Consider the following 14,587-nt stretch of genomic DNA (forward strand, 5'->3'; position numbering starts at 1 on the left):
AGAAAATAGAGAAGATGATGATAAGAAAAGATTGAGTTAATTCGAGGAAACTCAGGCCTCCAATAAGTTAATTCGAGGAAACTCAGGCCTCCAATAAGTTAATTCGAGAAAACTTGACCTCCATTGTGTACCTACACTAATTGGGAAACTCGACCTCCAATGTGTACCTACACTAATTGTGATTAATTCTCACTAAATAGCCATACCGCATCTACATTATTTAGAAAATAGCGAAAGCAAAATAAGGAAATAGAAATGAGCAGAATAGAAAAAAGAAAATAAGGAAACTTAATATAAGATGACAATAAGTAAAGCATCTAAATAAGAAAATTTATTTCTAGCACTTTTTTTTATGGGTAAGCTGGGGTTTACCGGGACCTCCAATGGAGGCACCCTTTCACCCCATTTCTGCAAGGGCACTGCTAGGGCTCCAAACGAGCCGAGCCGAGCTTTGGGGTGTTCGGGCTCGGCTCGTTTAGTTTTTAAGAAGGCTCGTGTTTGGCTCGGCTCGTTTAGTTTTCGAGAAAGCTCGGTTCGGCTTGGCTTGTTAAGTGGAACGAAGCTCGTCTCAAGAATGATAAAAACATACATTTGGGTGATTTGAACCCAAGCCCCCTCTAAATCCAGCTCCTTAACCACTCGGCCAAACCTTCATTTGTGGTAAACAACCCACATTCTTTTATTTTATATATAAAAAACAAACATAATCCAAGCTTTAAAGCTCGGCTTGGCTCGGCTCATTTATGAACCGAGCCTAAAAAGCTCACGATCTTTTCCGAGCCGAACTATACAAAGCTCAAGTTCGGCTCGTTTATTTTGGCGAGCCTAATTTTTGGGCTCGGGTTCAGCTCGTTTAGTAAACGAACGAGCCCGAGCCGACCTTTTAACCAGCCGAACCCAAACATGTTCGCGAGCCGGCCCGGTTCATTTGCAGCCCTAAAGGGCACCCTTCAGTTTAGAATACCTTGTTAAAAATTGGTTAGTTCAAGTTGTCTTTTTTCGTGTTTCAAAAAGCTAGGAGCCTATAGAATTATTTTCCTTTCCAAACTTTATCATAAAATTCCTAGCAATCCAAAGGTATTTGGTAGCCAATTTCCCGGTCTTGCTACTGGCTTTGTCGTGTTTCTATTTGAAAGGCATAGATTACTGTAAGTAGCTTGCACATGAAGTTTTGAATCTTTGACTCCACTTCGTCACTCGAGAAAATGCTTTGAGTTTTGAGTTAAATGACGCACGCAGTGACATCTCTCTCAGCTCTCATACCAAAGCCTATAAATTCCATTACTCCCCTTAGGTATCTCTACATCTCTCACAGTCCCACCATTACCATCTTTTCTTCATTTACATATCCTTGTTAGATCACTATTTGTTTTAGAGCTTTTTAAGATTAAAATGGCAGATGAAGTCATTCTCTTAGATTTCTGGCCCAGCCCTTATGGGATTAGAGCAAGAATCGCATTGGCAGAGAAGGGGATCCACTATGAATACAAGGAAGAAAATCTCCAAGATAAGAGTCACCTGCTTCTTAAATCAAATCCTGTCCTTAAGAAAATTCCTGTCCTCATACATAACGGAAAACCCGTCTGCGAATCTCTCGTCATCGTTGAATATATCGACGAGGTTTGGAACGAGAAATCGCCTCTGATGCCCCAAGATCCTTACCAACGGGCCAAGGCCAGGTTCTGGGCTGAATTAGTTGACAAGAAGGTGAATTTTGTGTCTTCCTCTACAAGGAAAATGATCTTATTAGACAAAACTCAAAAGGGTTTTGCTAACGAGTGCCCTAAGGGCACTTTGGGGCACTTGTTAAGCATCATTTAATTTTGGGATCTTGAATTTACTTCATAATTTGAGGAAAAAATCTAAAACCATGTGTAAAAGTCTAAAAGTATGTGTAAATTCAAATTTCGAAGGGCAATTAAATGATAACAAGTGCCCTAAAAAAAGGTAGCAAAACGGGATTTCGTTTGGAAGATAAAGACGAAATCCTAGGTTGTGAAATTTCATTTTCAGTACACCCCAACGGGGGCACATGTTAACAAAACCCTTTAATCTTTTATACTTTAACAGTCACCTTATAAAAACTCTCCAAGACATGCACCAAAAGTCGTGTCGGTATTAACGTTTTGTGTTGCACAGATTTATGAATCTGGGTCGAGGATATGGAAGAAGAAAGGAGAAGCCAGAGAGGAAGCTAAGAAGGAATTTTTAGAGAACTTGAAGCTGTTTGAAGAGGAGCTCAAAGAAAAGTCGTATTTCGGGGGCGACGCCTTGGGAATCGTCGATGTTTTCTTACTCTCCTTCGCCGGCTGCTGGTTTTACACATACGAGAAGTTCGGAAATTTCAGCATAGAGGATGAGTGCCCTAAGATTATGAGTTGGGTGAAGAGGTGCATGGAAAAGGAGAGTGTCTCCAAGAGCCTTCCAGAACCCCAGAAGATATATGAGTTTGTGGGTGTTTTTAAGAAAGCAAATGGAATGGAGTAAGCCAGGGAAAGACACTTCTAGTCAAACGAAGGAGAAGTCCATGTGTGGGGGTACGTAGTAGAAATAAGGTTGGAGTGCTATGTTTCTTTTTTGGTTTGAAATGTTATTTGTAATAAACATTTTGGAGCTTGGATTTTGGCCTTTTCTTTCTTTCTTTCTTTCCTTCTTGTTTTGTTTTTTTAATTTTTTTTCTTCTTTTTTTTTTTTTTTTGCTTTCACCTTTCACATATATAGTCCAGTTCTTGAATTCTCCACGGGCTGGGCAGTAAGCTGGCCACTGAATTGGATGATCCCAAAATCTTTTATCCTTCTCAATCCTGGAGAATCCATATATGGTAAGAGCGATGATATCACCCCATATATCTATCTACTATAATAAGCTGGGAAGAAAAAGCCAAGCTTTTTTTAATATTTTAATTTCATAGGTGGAATTTTGTGGGCTTTTTTGGTCGTTTCATTCCCGTCAGACCCTCAAAACAAATTTTGATTTCCTTCTGTACCCCATTTAACTAGGGTTGCAACTCGGGTTGGGCGGGTCGGGTTTTCAGAACCCTACCCAACCTGAGAAACTGTCTCGGTCGGGCGGGTCGGGTTTATTTTGGTAAAACCCATGATTGATAAACCCGGCCCTACCCGAGATAGTTTCTCGGGTTGGGTCGAGCGGGGTCGGGTTTTTTCACGCCCTCGTAGATTTCAATTCATCCAAAATATGTACTTAAAATGTTAAAAAATGGCTATAAAACTATTCCTCCACGAGACAACTGGAAAATTAGGAATGGGCATGTTCTGTCTTCTCCTCCTAGCTGGGGTAATATTTTTCAAGATGTTTTTTCCAACAAGATCCTTGCATCGGACCATCTAATGCCCTTCCTAGCTAAGGTACACACGGTATTTCATCAAGTTGAGACTGACCAACGAAAACAGAATACAGGCCACTTCACATGATCCCTCTCGGAAATTTCATCAAACAGTTGACCCATGAGTGCTGTGCTACTTACTGGAACACCCTGCTTCTGCTTCCATTGGCGCTACTAAACCTCTTCGCAAATGCGATCCAGCTTATAGATAATTGATGAATAGGGTATGAAAATCATACTTATTTACTTAGAAGGAGAAATAGACAATAAATGTAACTAGTTAGGCTATTTAACTAAGAGCATATTAGCATGCCTGTGTACTAAATCCCCAAACATCAACATAAAGCTCAACCTCTCGGTAATAATGTCCCCTCTATTAAGAAATAAAGACATAAAACTGGTCCATGAACTGCAGTCCAAACATAGAAAATACATTAGGTATTCAGACAGCACCAAATGGAAAGACATGGAACAAGAGAGCCATATACTGGGTGAAATAGATGATAATACAAATGTCTGTCCAATGTCCATGTCCAACATAGTAACAACTACCTATGTTTCAAAACAAATATGTTGAAATCTAAACTTCATAACTCCATTTTGAGGCTTAATAAAGAAATCTGAGCTTTACTGCACATGTCCAAGTATAAAGTATTTGTTGGGGATATGGGATAGGCCACTGCTTCAGCTTCCATTATCGCCGGTTTCATCAAACCTTTGATGCAGGGATTTGATCTGCTTCTCCATTTCGATTCCCTATTTCCATTCTCCACTAGCCCAAACAAGAAAGGCATGTAGCGGGAGACCCAAAAGGAGACTAGGAATGTTGGTATTTTCATAATTTCAGAAGATCCTAATCTACTACAATAAGCTGGGATGAAAAGAGGAGAGTTCTTCCAATTTTTTTTAAAATCACGTGAGATTTACACGTCACATTTTTTGACTTTTTTGAACAAACGCACCCGTTCAACTCATATAATTTCGATCTTACCCCTCATTACATAAATACCTCTTATGCCCTTGAAATTAGAGAATATTTTGATTTTATGCAAAATTCTATCAATTTAACACGTCCCTGTACGTGTCTTTTAACAAAGGCACCCATTGAATCATATAATTTCAATCCTACCCCTCCTTTATGCTTTTAACAAAGGCACCCATTAAAGCCGTATAATTTCGATCTTTTAATTAAAAAACCATAAAGAAGGGGGGTAAGATCGAAATTATACGGCTTTAATGGGTGCCTTTGTTAAAAGCATAAAGGAGGGGTAGGATTGAAATTATATGATTCAATGGGTGCCTTTGTTAAAAGACACGTACATGAACGTGTTAAATTGATAGAATTTTGCAGAAAATCAAAATATTCTCTAATTTCAAGGGCATAAGAGGTATTTATGTATTGAGGGGTAGGGTGATCTTAACCATCCGATTTAAGATAAGAGGAATTATGGAAACATCTATAGATTGGAGGGCTAGGATCAGCCTATGAAAATGATTTTTGGGGCATAACCTATTTATGTTGTGTTCCATCACATGGACGGTTTGGATCAACCTATGACGTGATCCATACAGTTCTTTGTCGGCCCGTGCATCGCATGGGTTTTTTACCAGTCTACTATATAGCAGGAGAGAAAAGAAGAGAATTTTTTGAAAATTCTATGAGAATTTCACATCACTTTTTTTTTACTTTTTTTAACAAATACACCCATTCAACCCACATATTTTCAATCATACCCCCTTCTTTATGCTTTTTAACAAAAAGAAGAGCGTTTTTTCTATTTTTTTGAACAAATGCACCCATTCAACTCATATAATTTCAATCCTACCCCCCTCTCCTTTATGCTTTTAACAAAGGCACCCATTAAATCATATAATTTCAATCCTACCCCCTCCTTTATGCTTTTAACAAAGGCACCCATTAAAGCCCTATAATTTCAATCTTACCCCCCCCCACCCCTTATGGTTTTTTAATAAAAAATCTATAAGGTGATATTAACCATCCGATTTAAGATAAGAGGAATTATGGAAACATCTATAGATTGGAGGGCTAAGATCAACCTATGGAAATGATTTTTGGGGCACAACCTATTTATGTTGTGTTCCATCACATGGACGGTTTGGATCAACCTATGACGTGATCCGTACAGTTCTTTGTCGGCCCGTGCATGTTTTTTTACTAGTCTACTATATAGCAGAAGAGAAAAGAAGAGAATTTTTTGAATTTTTTGAAAATTCTATGAGAATTACACATCATTTTTTTTGACTTTTTTAACAAATGCACCCATTCAACCCACATATTTTCAATCCTACCCTCTCATTTATGCTTTTTAACAAAGGCACCCATTAAAGCCACATAACTTCAATCTTACCCCCCTCTTTTATGGTTTTTTAATAAAAAATCTATAGGGTGATCTTAACCATCCGATTTAAGATGAATTATGGAAACCTCTATAGATTGGAGGGCTAGAATCAGCCTATGGAAATGATTTTTGGGAGACAACCTATTTATATTGTGTTCCATCACATGGACGGTTTGGATCAACCTATGACGTGGTCCGTACAGTTCTTTGTCGGCCCGTGCATCGCACGGGGTTTTTTACTAGTATTTAATAGCCTAGCCAAGTGTCAACGGTAAAGCTTGTAAAGCAGTTTCCCAAGCTGTGTGTCACTGTGTCATCTACCTTTTATGAAGTATAAAAAGCTATAAAAAGTAAATTTAAGCCGGGTTTTTGGGTTTTTCACATGCAAACCCAAACCGACATGAGATTGCCTCGGGTTTTGGAATTGCAGACCCGGCCCATACTTTTTTAACCCAACCCATGAATTTTTCGGGTCGGGTTGATGCGGTGGAACCTATGGGTTCCACCGCAAACTTAGGTCGGTCCCAACCCAAGTTGCAACCCTACATTTAACATGAGTGAGATATTTCTATTTTTTTTTTTTGCCAGTAAGAGGTATTTCTTTTCCTCTAATAGAGATACGTCTCCTCTGTTCTTCTCTCTCAATTTTCATCATTGCTTTCCATTACTCTCCGTCTTCCCACGTTTCTTCTCTATCTCCCTCACTTTTGCTAGAGACCGCCTTCCCCTCTAATGTGAACCCTAAACGGCAAAAGCCCCTGCTCTGCCCTAAGCCCCTAATTTCTCTTCCCCTCCCAAGCCACTTTCAATGCCTCCAAATCCACGGCCACTTCTCTTCCTTTCCATTGACTACCAAAACCACAACCACACCCTCCAAATCCATCGTCACCTCTCTTCCTTTCTACACAACCCCTTTTCATAGAAGGGTAAAACCTTTTCTTTCTTTATCTATGTTTTTTAATTTGATGTAATCACTTCCTAATCTTTTTTTTCTACGATTTTCTTCTTACTGATTGCTTTAGTTTTCCGTGGAAATTTTTCGGGCTTTCCTTTTTTCTCGACCTCCATGCTTTTTAGGTTTAATCACAATCCACTAATTGTAATTTCTTCTCTTTTTTACAGGTTTTAGCTGCCAATTTTACATGCTCTTTAAAGGTACAAATTTCTTTCATTTCACAATTTCACAATCATCTGATAGTAATATCTTACTTTTTTTTACAGGTTTCAGTTGCTGATTTTACCATCGTCTTTAAAAGGTAATGTTTCCTTCTTTTCCACCAACATGCTCTTTTGGTTTAATTAAAGCTTCTTTCATTTCACAATACTCTGATTATAATTTCTTCTTATTTTTACAGATTTCAGTTGCTGATTTTACCATCCTAAATGTTTTATTTTTTCTATACCCCCTGGCTCTTTAGGTTTAATTAAAGCTCCTTTCATTTCCAAATTTCTCTCATTTTACAATCCTTTGATTATAATGTTCTCACTTTTTATAGTTTTCAGCTGCTGCTTTTACCATCCTCTTTACAGGTAAATGTTTTCTTCTTCTCTGCCACTACGTTCTTTAAGTTTAATTAAAGCTTCTTTAATTTCAATTTTTCTTTCATTTCACAATTTGAGCAACTTGCTTTGTGAAGTTATGCGTCTAACATAATTTTTTCATGTTTAATATAGATTTTGCATCTGATGTTGTAGACCCAGTTCATCCTACACGCTTATTTTTTGTGATTGCCTGTTGTCATATTTCTTTGCAGATCTAACCGATACAATTAATTCCTAATTCCATATGAGTTCAGTTTCACATACCCTCATAAAAACTTCTCCTCTTCATGTAATATTTGTAGTATATAATTTAAGGGTGATGATTGTGTGCACGGCGAGAGAGAGAGAGAGAGAGAGAGAGAGAGAGAGAGAGAGAGAATGTAGTTAGAAATATATATTTTTATGAGAGGTATGTTGTTTCTATTATGAAATCTTTTTTTATTGATTTGAGTACCTATTTCGATGATATGAAATTAGCCATTCGCCTTTTTTTTTTCCTTCCGTTGTCCATCATGGAATCTTTTCTCATTAATTTGATTACCTATTTCGTTGATATTAAGTTCGCCATTCGCCTTTTCTTTTTCTTTTGTTGCCTATCATGAATTCTTTTGTCATTGATTTGATTACTGATTTCGATGATATAAAATTCGCCATTCACCTTGTTTTCTTTGATTGTCTGCTGTCATTCACCTTTCTTTCGTTCTCCGCTAACTTTCACCGATGAAGCAAAAGTTAAAAAATAATACCTCTCAACCTAACACATTCATCGTTATAAAGTTTGAAGGCCTATTTTCGCTTATTTTCTCACTCCTCTCGGTTTGGACATATCCAACATAGGCCTTTGGATGCTCCGGTGAGAAGAGGTGACTCGTGCCAAATTGAGGGAGTAAAAAGAGGTAGGGGTCGACCGAAAATAACATGGGTAGAAACAGTGATGATAGACTTGATAGCTAGGAACATAACAGAGAACATAACCTTAGATAGGATAGAATGGAAGAAAATGATCCACGTAGAAGAACCCAACTAGAATCAGGATTAGAGTCGGGTAGATCCCTTTTGCCTTCTTCATGAATATTTTTCTAAAGGATTCATTTAGCCGACCCCAACTAGCTTGAGACAAAGGCTTTGTTGAGTTGAGTTCTCATTCCTCTCGGGAATGAACTGAGCTTTAAGTGGTAATTTCGATGATGTGATTTTTTGCTCCTCTGTATTGGGTTTTTCCTTCTTTTTTTCTTCTTTACTTTTAAATGCGTGTTTCTTTATCTGGGATGTTTTGATCTTTTCTCTATTACTTGTCTTATTTGCATTGTCCAATTTGCTTTGTCGCTCAAACAGTCTCTCTTATCTAATATCAGTACCGCTGGTATATGGCAGATATATTTCTTGGGAGCATAAGAAAGATGTTTATGCAATTACATCCGTTTTTATTGGTTTTAACATTATAGACTTTGTCAATAGTGAAGAAAAAGTAATCAAGAAATAGGCTTTCCTAATCTTTATGTTCTTTGATTCATCTCTGAAATTACATTGGTTCTTTTCTTCTTCCTTTTGCATTTTCTTGGGTTTTTAATCGTGTCTTTCGTTCTCCTTCTATTCAAATAGTGATCTACTCTAGGAGGGAGATTCATATACTAAATTGTTTGGCCTTTCATTTATTGAGTCTTAGTGCAGACCTATTTACATGGCATTTTGTTTCTGTTTATGCATAAATTTCTTGCTTTATTGTTTGAGCTTTCTTTTGGCCACTGCACTTATATGTATGGTTTGATTGTGAGACCTTAGTTGGGATGAAATATGCCCAGTTTCTATCAAGATCCTAAACCCTCCCAAGGTGAAGTTAAAGATCATTGTAGTTGTGTTTTCATTGTGTGGCATAAAAATAAAAAAGGGCGGCCGATTACACGAGGCACCCGCCATTAAGTGTGTGACATAATTATCACAAAATTTTGAGGGTGGAGTATGAGATTTCTTAGCGCAGCTTATTTTTTTGTTTTTTTTTTAATGGTAGAAATTGTCCAGCTGTGGGGAAGGAAAATTAGTCTTATAGGAATCTAGAGATTTCATTATGTTGTAGCGGCCTTATTTTCCAATTGCTTGATTAGAAATGAAACACTGAGTTGCTTCAGTGTCCAACGGAAGGTTTATTTTTCACTTTTCTTTGATTGGGAATCACCTTTTGTGTGACAACATGTTCTAGCCGTGTGGTTGCAGACACAGCTAATGTTCACTGTGTTTCTTAAGTACTACTCTTTTCAAAAAAAAATATGTACAAAATAAAAAACCGTGGGACATGGTATCTTCAGGACATTATTTCTCTTCATGAAGGTAATGTTTAAGATCATTCTCAACATTATTTTCTACTGGTTGGAGGGAATCTTGGTGCTCAACTTGGTGTTGTACTCCTCATGTTCCATTTCAGGAATCTACTAATGGCTGATTGGAGGGAACATAGTGCGACTTTATCGGATTCAAGATCTGGTTTAGCCAAGGATGTGTACTTCTATCATTTGTTGCAATCATTCGATCATCCCATAAGTATGATCATTAAAGGATACCTATGGAACTTCTATCCTGCTGTGTTATTTCCACCCATGTCTATTTTTTTTTGGCAATTATATAATACTATGTTTCCAAAAAATAAATCTTTCTTTTCTTAATCTTCTATTTTCTAATGCTATCAACATCTTCCATGATAACATTGACTCCGGGGGCAGGTTATCTTTAAGCTATTCACCAATCCTCAGGGAATGAACTGAAGACATGTTTAGTATAGATTTTGCATCTAATGTTGTAGACCCAGTTCATCCTACACGTGTATTTTTGTGATTTCCTGTTGTCATATTTCTTTCCGGATCTAACTGATACAACTAATTCCTAAATCCATATGAGTTCAGTTTCACAGACCCTCATAAAAACTTCTCCTCTTCATGTAATATTTGTAGTCTATAATTTAAGGGCGATGATTGTGTGCACAGAGAGAGAGAGAGAGAGAGAGAGAGAGAGAGAGAGAGAGAGAGAGAGAGAGAGAGAGAGAGAGAGAGAGAGAGAGAGAGAGAGAGAGAGGTTTTAAATTTCAGTTTTGGGGTTAACTTCAGTCCTCACCGAAGGTAAAGGGGCTCGAAATGTCGGTATTTTGGGCCGTAATTTGGTAAGTTTCGGTAATTTTGGACTTTGGTTGTTTCGGTTTCGGTGTTGACCGATATCCAAAATTTAAACCTTGGTCTCTACATAGCTAGAGAGAATGTAGTTAGAAAGTAATATTTCTAAAATCGATAATAACACTGCGACACTTTCTTTGATTTCGATTTGATGTCGATTTTACAAGAATCGGGCTTTTTTATTTCAATCTCAATCATTTTGGTGGTGTTTCTTTTTAGACACAACTCTTAAGAACAATCATCAATGGAATAGAGAATTGATGATTTTTATCCTGAAACTTCTGACGCTTTCTGAAAATTTCCTTTCCAACAAATAAAAAGAAAAACTGCTCATTCATTGTTTTGTACAAATTTTATATACACTTGATTTAGAGTTTGATTTTATTCTCATTTTTTCAAACTCTTCCACCCCCTTGAAGTTTTAACTATTAAATTCTCCGTTTCCTCCAAATTCACTTATGCTATGTTTGGATGCTGGTAGATGTTGGGGGGATTTAGAGAAGAAGAAGTCAAAATGAAATCAGTCAACGGGGAGATTGTGAGCAAATCTCCCCGACGTTGTTTGCTTGGGGGTAGGAGATGTGTTGGAGTTTTTTTACCGTAGTTTTTAAGATTTTTTTGGGGAATGTTATCAGCACTACTGTTTTTTTATGAGGGCACTCCTCACTTTATAAAAAGTACGGTATGGCCCGCACCATAGGATTATCCAAACCGTCCATTAGATGGGCCATAGCCTAAATAGGTTATGCCCCAAAATTATTTACATTGGTTGATTCTAACCCTCCGATCTATAGAGGGTTAGGATCAACCCTCTAACATTCAGATTGGAGGGTTAGGATCATGCTATGGAAATGATTTTTGGAGCATAACATATTTAGGCTATGGCCCACTAATGGACGGTTTGGATCATCCTATGGTGTGGGTCATACCGTACTTTTAATAAAGTGAGAGTGCCCTCATAAGAAAACAGTAGTGTTGATAACATTTTCTTTTTTTTATAGGAATTTGCTAGCAAACTTCTCCTATGCCACTTCTCGGCATGTGGCCATCCTTGTGCAAAGATGCGCACATGGGCAAAGGTTGCTAGCAAAAGTAAAAATAAGCAAAAAAAGTAATCATTACAAAAAAAAAAAGTAAAATAGTAGAAGTTTTAAATGAAAAATTACTTAGAAATGGTTATAAAGTTTGAAAATTACGAAAAAAATACCAACAAAATGTAATAAGATATGACAATTACGGAAAAAACTACAAGCAAAAGTAGAAAGTTATGACAATTACGGTGAAAAAGAATTTTCCTTAGAAATTCTCACATTTTTCCTCCGATTTGGAGAAATTCGTCCGGCGAATTTCGAGGGTTCCACGTCACCCGACAAGCGCCCGACATAACCGGCGATCAAAATTCCAATTTATGCTAAATCCCTACCAAACTCCCCTCGGGTAATTAGGAGAATTACATTCCCTGCTATTTTACTCAAAAAAAACGTAACCAAACAGAGCATTAGTCTCTCTCTCTCTCTCTCTCTCTCCATTTTAATAACAATTGGATCTTTATTTTGTGTTAGCTGCAAGCTTTGGTATTTTTTTCATTGTGTTTTCTTTATCTCCATGTTTTTTTATGAATCGGGTTTTTACTAGTATACTGTATAGCAGAAGAGAAAATGAGAGAATTATTTGAATTTCTCCCAAAATTCTATGAGAATTACACATCACTTTTTTTGACTTTTTTTTAACAAAGGCACCCATTCAACCCACATATTTTCAATCCTACCCACTCATTTATGCTTTTTAACAAAGGCACTCATTAAAGCCACATAATTTCAATCCTACCTCCCTCCTTTATTCTTTTTTAATTATGGAAACCTCTATAGATTGGAGGGTTAGGATCAGCCTATGGAAACGATTTTACGGGCACAACATATTGATGTTGTGTTCCATCACATAGACGGTTTGGATCAACCTATGATGTGGTCCGTACAGTTCTTTGTCGGTCCGTGCATCGCATGGGTTTTTTTACTAGTATATATATATATATATATATATATATATATATATATATATATATATATATATATATATATATATATATAAAGAGAGAGAGAGAGAGAGAGAGAGAGAGAGAGAGAGAGAGAGAGAGATGAAAAGGATTGTACCCACTAGTGTACCAACCTTATGATACAATCGAGTGCCCAATCACATGTGGGCCCACATTTTTAGGATGATCCAAAGCATTCATTTGAAAGGCCCTTATATAGATGGGGGTGTGTACCAAAAATCAGCTCCATAGAATCATCCTAATTCATCCATTTGTGGAGGTCAAAATGCACAGACACTGTTTGTCCACAAATCTGCCCATTTTTGCCCTCCACTTTGGAGGGGTTAGGATGATTAGCTGATTTTTGGTACACACTCTATCTATGATAGGACCTTGCAAATGAATGCTTTGGATCACCACAAAAAATGTGGGACCCATGTGATTGGGCACTCGAGCGTACCATAAGGTTGGTATGGTACGCTCGAGCTTACAATCCTCTCTCTCTCTCTCTCTCTCTCTCTCTCTCTCTCTCTCTCTCTCTCTCTCTCTCGTGCCATAAGGTTGGTTTGGATCATATATATATATATATATATATATATATATATATATATATATATATATATATATATATATATATATGACTCCTCCGGAGTTGTCTATACTCAGTTGTAATTGTTCCTTTTCTCTATTTATTCATCGGGAAATGATATTTACGCCCCTTTTGATCACAGGGACACCCAGCGTCAGTGTATAAGTGGCAAAATGGAGGCAATGTACTTTATGTCAGAAAAATCCAGTGGCTTTGATTGAAAAGTACACTGGCAAATGGGTGTCCCCGGTGATAAAAGGGGCGTAAATATCATTTTCCTTATTCGTCTATGGGGGTCTGCCTTACCTAAAATTACCTACAAAAAAAAAAGGGAAATGTTATCAGCACTACTGTATTTTGATGAGGGCGCTCCTCACTTTATTAAAAGTACGGTATGGCCCTCACCATAGGATGATCCAAACCGTCCATTAGATGGCCACAACCTAAATAGGTTGTGCCCAAAAAATCATTTCCATAGGTTGATCCTAACCCCCCGATCTGAATGTTAGAGGGTTGATCCTAACCACCTATAGATCGGGGGGGTTAGGATCAACCTATGGAAATGATTTTTGGGGCACAACCTATATAGGCTGTGGCCGATCTAATGGATGGTTTGGATCATCCTATGGTGAGGGCCATACCGTACTTTTAATAAAGTGAGGAGTGCCGTCATCAAAATACAGTAGTGCTGACAACATTTCCCAAAAAAAAAAGAAAGAAGAAGAGCAAGATTGAGGCTAGTACACAAAAAAAAATCAGGTTATGGCATTGATAACCACCTTAGTCGTTGCTCAAAACTTTTCATTCTGATTTTAAATAAAGGAAAAAATTAATTGGTGAGTTCTTCTCACTATCAAAAAATGGTGGCGCCAATGCCAGTGGTCTATTTTTAATATCCAATATACTCGAAAATTTCAATTTTTGTCATTTGTTAAAAATGTTAAAGGTTAATTTTCTCTTTGTAGAAAATACTCAGCTTTTAGGCGAGAGACCAGACTTGCATGGCAAGATGAAGCTCTCAAAATGCGATTGGCTGCACCATAAAATATCCAAGGTTACTTCTTTGACCCACCAAACACTGAATACTTAATCCTTAATAGGTTCAACGAGAGCTTCTCTGACCTCATTGAATCCTAAGGCATCCTTAATAAATAAGATCAATGGAGGTATGTGATCATATGACTATTATTTTTCCTTCATTTGATTTTGAATTATTTGAAGCCACCTTTTCATTATGTCACAACCCCACATGCATCTCATTCTAAATGTATTTTATTGATAATTCATTTAATTATTACAGTCCTTTGGACTTTAGATCAAGTCTTCTTTAATTTTTATATACACATTGATCTTGATCAACTATCATTTGATATTTTGATTCAACGCTATTTTGGACTTTTTTATTTAAGGCTACCCCAAATCACTTCCCATTTACCCTAGGGCCCATTTGGATGCCGAGAAGATTTTGATTTGGATTTCTCACATTTGCAGCCCTTTTTGCATTGTAATTTGGATCAGATCAAATTACTGGATTTCTAATTCAGCAGCTGACAGTGAAAATA

At 37.2% G+C, this 14,587-nt stretch overlaps 1 protein-coding gene and 1 long non-coding RNA gene across 3 annotated transcripts; both read left to right on the forward strand.

Moving 5' to 3' along the window:
* The first annotated feature begins 1,288 nt into the window (after nt 1-1,288).
* LOC143882640 (putative glutathione S-transferase parA) lies at nt 1,289-2,637 on the forward strand. The gene is made up of 2 exons (XM_077386102.1): nt 1,289-1,707; nt 2,140-2,637. Exons 1-2 carry the CDS (start codon nt 1,393-1,395, stop codon nt 2,485-2,487), a joined length of 663 nt encoding a protein of 220 aa, XP_077242217.1. The 5' UTR covers nt 1,289-1,392; the 3' UTR covers nt 2,488-2,637.
* Nucleotides 2,638-6,297: 3,660 nt separating this feature from the next.
* Nucleotides 6,298-9,813, forward strand: LOC143884210 (uncharacterized). 2 transcript variants are annotated; one of them, XR_013252772.1, is made up of 4 exons: nt 6,298-6,630; nt 6,827-6,859; nt 6,926-6,960; nt 7,060-9,813. It is a non-coding gene; the product is annotated as an uncharacterized LOC143884210 (long non-coding RNA). The 2 variants fall into 2 exon arrangements; XR_013252771.1 differs by having other exon boundaries at nt 6,926-9,813.
* The last annotated feature ends 4,774 nt before the right edge of the window (nt 9,814-14,587 follow it).

Source organism: Tasmannia lanceolata, unplaced genomic scaffold (assembly GCF_043159265.1).
Source record: "Tasmannia lanceolata isolate RefF3 unplaced genomic scaffold, GAP_Taslan_0.1 ptg000008l, whole genome shotgun sequence".
NCBI classification, from domain to species: Eukaryota; Viridiplantae; Streptophyta; class Magnoliopsida; order Canellales; family Winteraceae; genus Tasmannia; species Tasmannia lanceolata.

Excerpts from the sequence above, each read along its gene's own strand:
- LOC143882640 (XM_077386102.1), top strand. The coding sequence starts at position 1,393 with ATGGCAGATGAAGTCATTCTCTTAGATTTCTGGCCCAGCCCTTATGGG. Across the intron at positions 1,708-2,139 it reads CTGAATTAGTTGACAAGAAG|ATTTATGAATCTGGGTCGAG; the intron begins GTGAATTTTGTG and ends TGTGTTGCACAG.